General features: G+C 36.9%; 1 protein-coding gene across 1 annotated transcript in view; it reads right to left on the bottom strand.

The window, feature by feature from the left end:
- Window positions 1-1,695, bottom strand: part of LOC106875327 (centrosomal protein of 120 kDa) — a 45,425-nt gene that overhangs the window by 29,659 nt on the left and 14,071 nt on the right. Inside the window, exon 7 of the mRNA XM_014923416.2 lies at window positions 294-441. Within this exon, the coding sequence (XP_014778902.1) occupies window positions 294-441 (148 nt within the window). The remainder of the gene's footprint in view (window positions 1-293; window positions 442-1,695) is intronic.

The raw sequence follows: 1,695 nt of genomic DNA, 5'->3' as shown, positions 1-1,695 counted from the left end.
ATATATATATATATATATATATATATATATATATATATATACATATAACATCAAAAGATCTCTGATATTTCAATACAGTCAGTGTTGTTCATTTCCATTCTTCTGTGGAAACATGGGGAAATATTACCTTGCTTGGAAACAGGTGAGGGTTAGTAACAGCAAGGACTTCAAGCTGTAGAAAATCTTCCTTACTGAACTCTGTCTGACCCATGGATGCATGGAAAAATGGACATTAAAATGAAGATGATGAGGATAATGATGAATGATGAAAATTAGATAAGTTTCATATTCACTATTTTGAGATTCTTGTAAACTGCTTGGGTCCAAACTGGTTTTGTCTTCGAAAGTATCAGAATAGTCTACATCAGATTTGATTTCTGTTGATTTTTTTGGTGCTGCTGGAACTGTTTGTTGTTGGTCTATAACTTCTTTCACAGTTTTCTGGAAATAAATAAATATAAAATTAATGCTAAAACATTATTGGTACAAATACTGAAGATGTTAGGACATACAATTTGACAGCTTACAGTTCTATAGGTAAAATTATACAGACATAGAAGGCAATGAGCTTGCAGAATCATTAGCATACTAGACAAAATGGTTAGCGGCATTTCATCCATCTTTACATTCTGAGTTCAAATTCCACCGAGGTCGACTTTGCTTCTCATCCTTTCAGAATCAATAAAATAAGAACCAGTTAAGCACTATCCCTCTCCCAAAATTGCTGGCCTTATGCCAAAACTTAAGAGTAAAATTATACAGACAGAAACTGCGTGAGTATGTGTGTGTGTGTGTGTGTGAGATAGGCATAGGCATGGCCATGTGGTTAAGAATTTTCCATCGCAACTATGCGGTTTTCAGTTCATTTATCCTGCATTGACCTGCAAGCAAATGTTGTCTACTATATAGCCTCAGGTTGTCTAATGCCTTATGAGTGGAACTGGTAGACAGAACCTTTAGGCAGCCTACTGTGTGTTTGTATGGCAGTATCATCATCATCATCATTGTTTTAATGTCCACTTTTCCGTGATTGCATGATTCAGATAGAATTTGTTAAGGCAGATATTCAATGGCACACCTGGCACAAAGCCACCTCTCTCAATACTGCACCTCCACGAGGAGGGCCCTGTCTTGCAAGTTACTAGGTGACCTCATTAATGCCAGTGCCACAAAAGAAAGCAACAGCCAGTACACTCTATACTGTGATTGGCATTAGGAAGGGCAACCAGCCATAGAAACCATGTAGAAGCAGACAATGGATCTTGACACAGTCCTCTGACTTATTGGATCCTGTCAAACCATGCCAGCATAGAATATGGATGTTAAATGACGATGTTTGCATGTGTATTAAGTGTTTGCACGTGCAAATATTTGTGAATGTTGATATTCCCCAATTGTCACCACTTGAGTGAAACTGTGATGATAACAACAATGTTGACATTCTTGTTTGACATTATGACTGACAACCATGCGCTTTCAAAGAACTGTAAAATATTAATAAAATCCCTTATCTGAAAAAAATAGGTAAAAGTTTCACTATAGGAAGAACATCCACCAACAAAATCCTGCCTCAGATAACTTCACGACTAACACATGCTAGCATGAAAAGAATAAGCTGAGTCATGCTATCACCTATTTAAAGGTGGCCAGCAAAATAAAGTAATCATCATCATCATCGTTTAACGTCCGCTCTCC

This window comes from Octopus bimaculoides, chromosome 2 (genome assembly GCF_001194135.2).
Source record: "Octopus bimaculoides isolate UCB-OBI-ISO-001 chromosome 2, ASM119413v2, whole genome shotgun sequence".
Taxonomy (NCBI): domain Eukaryota; kingdom Metazoa; phylum Mollusca; class Cephalopoda; order Octopoda; family Octopodidae; genus Octopus; species Octopus bimaculoides.
The sequence above is the reverse complement of the archived record's forward strand: the minus strand, read 5'-3'. Positions and strand labels throughout refer to the sequence as shown.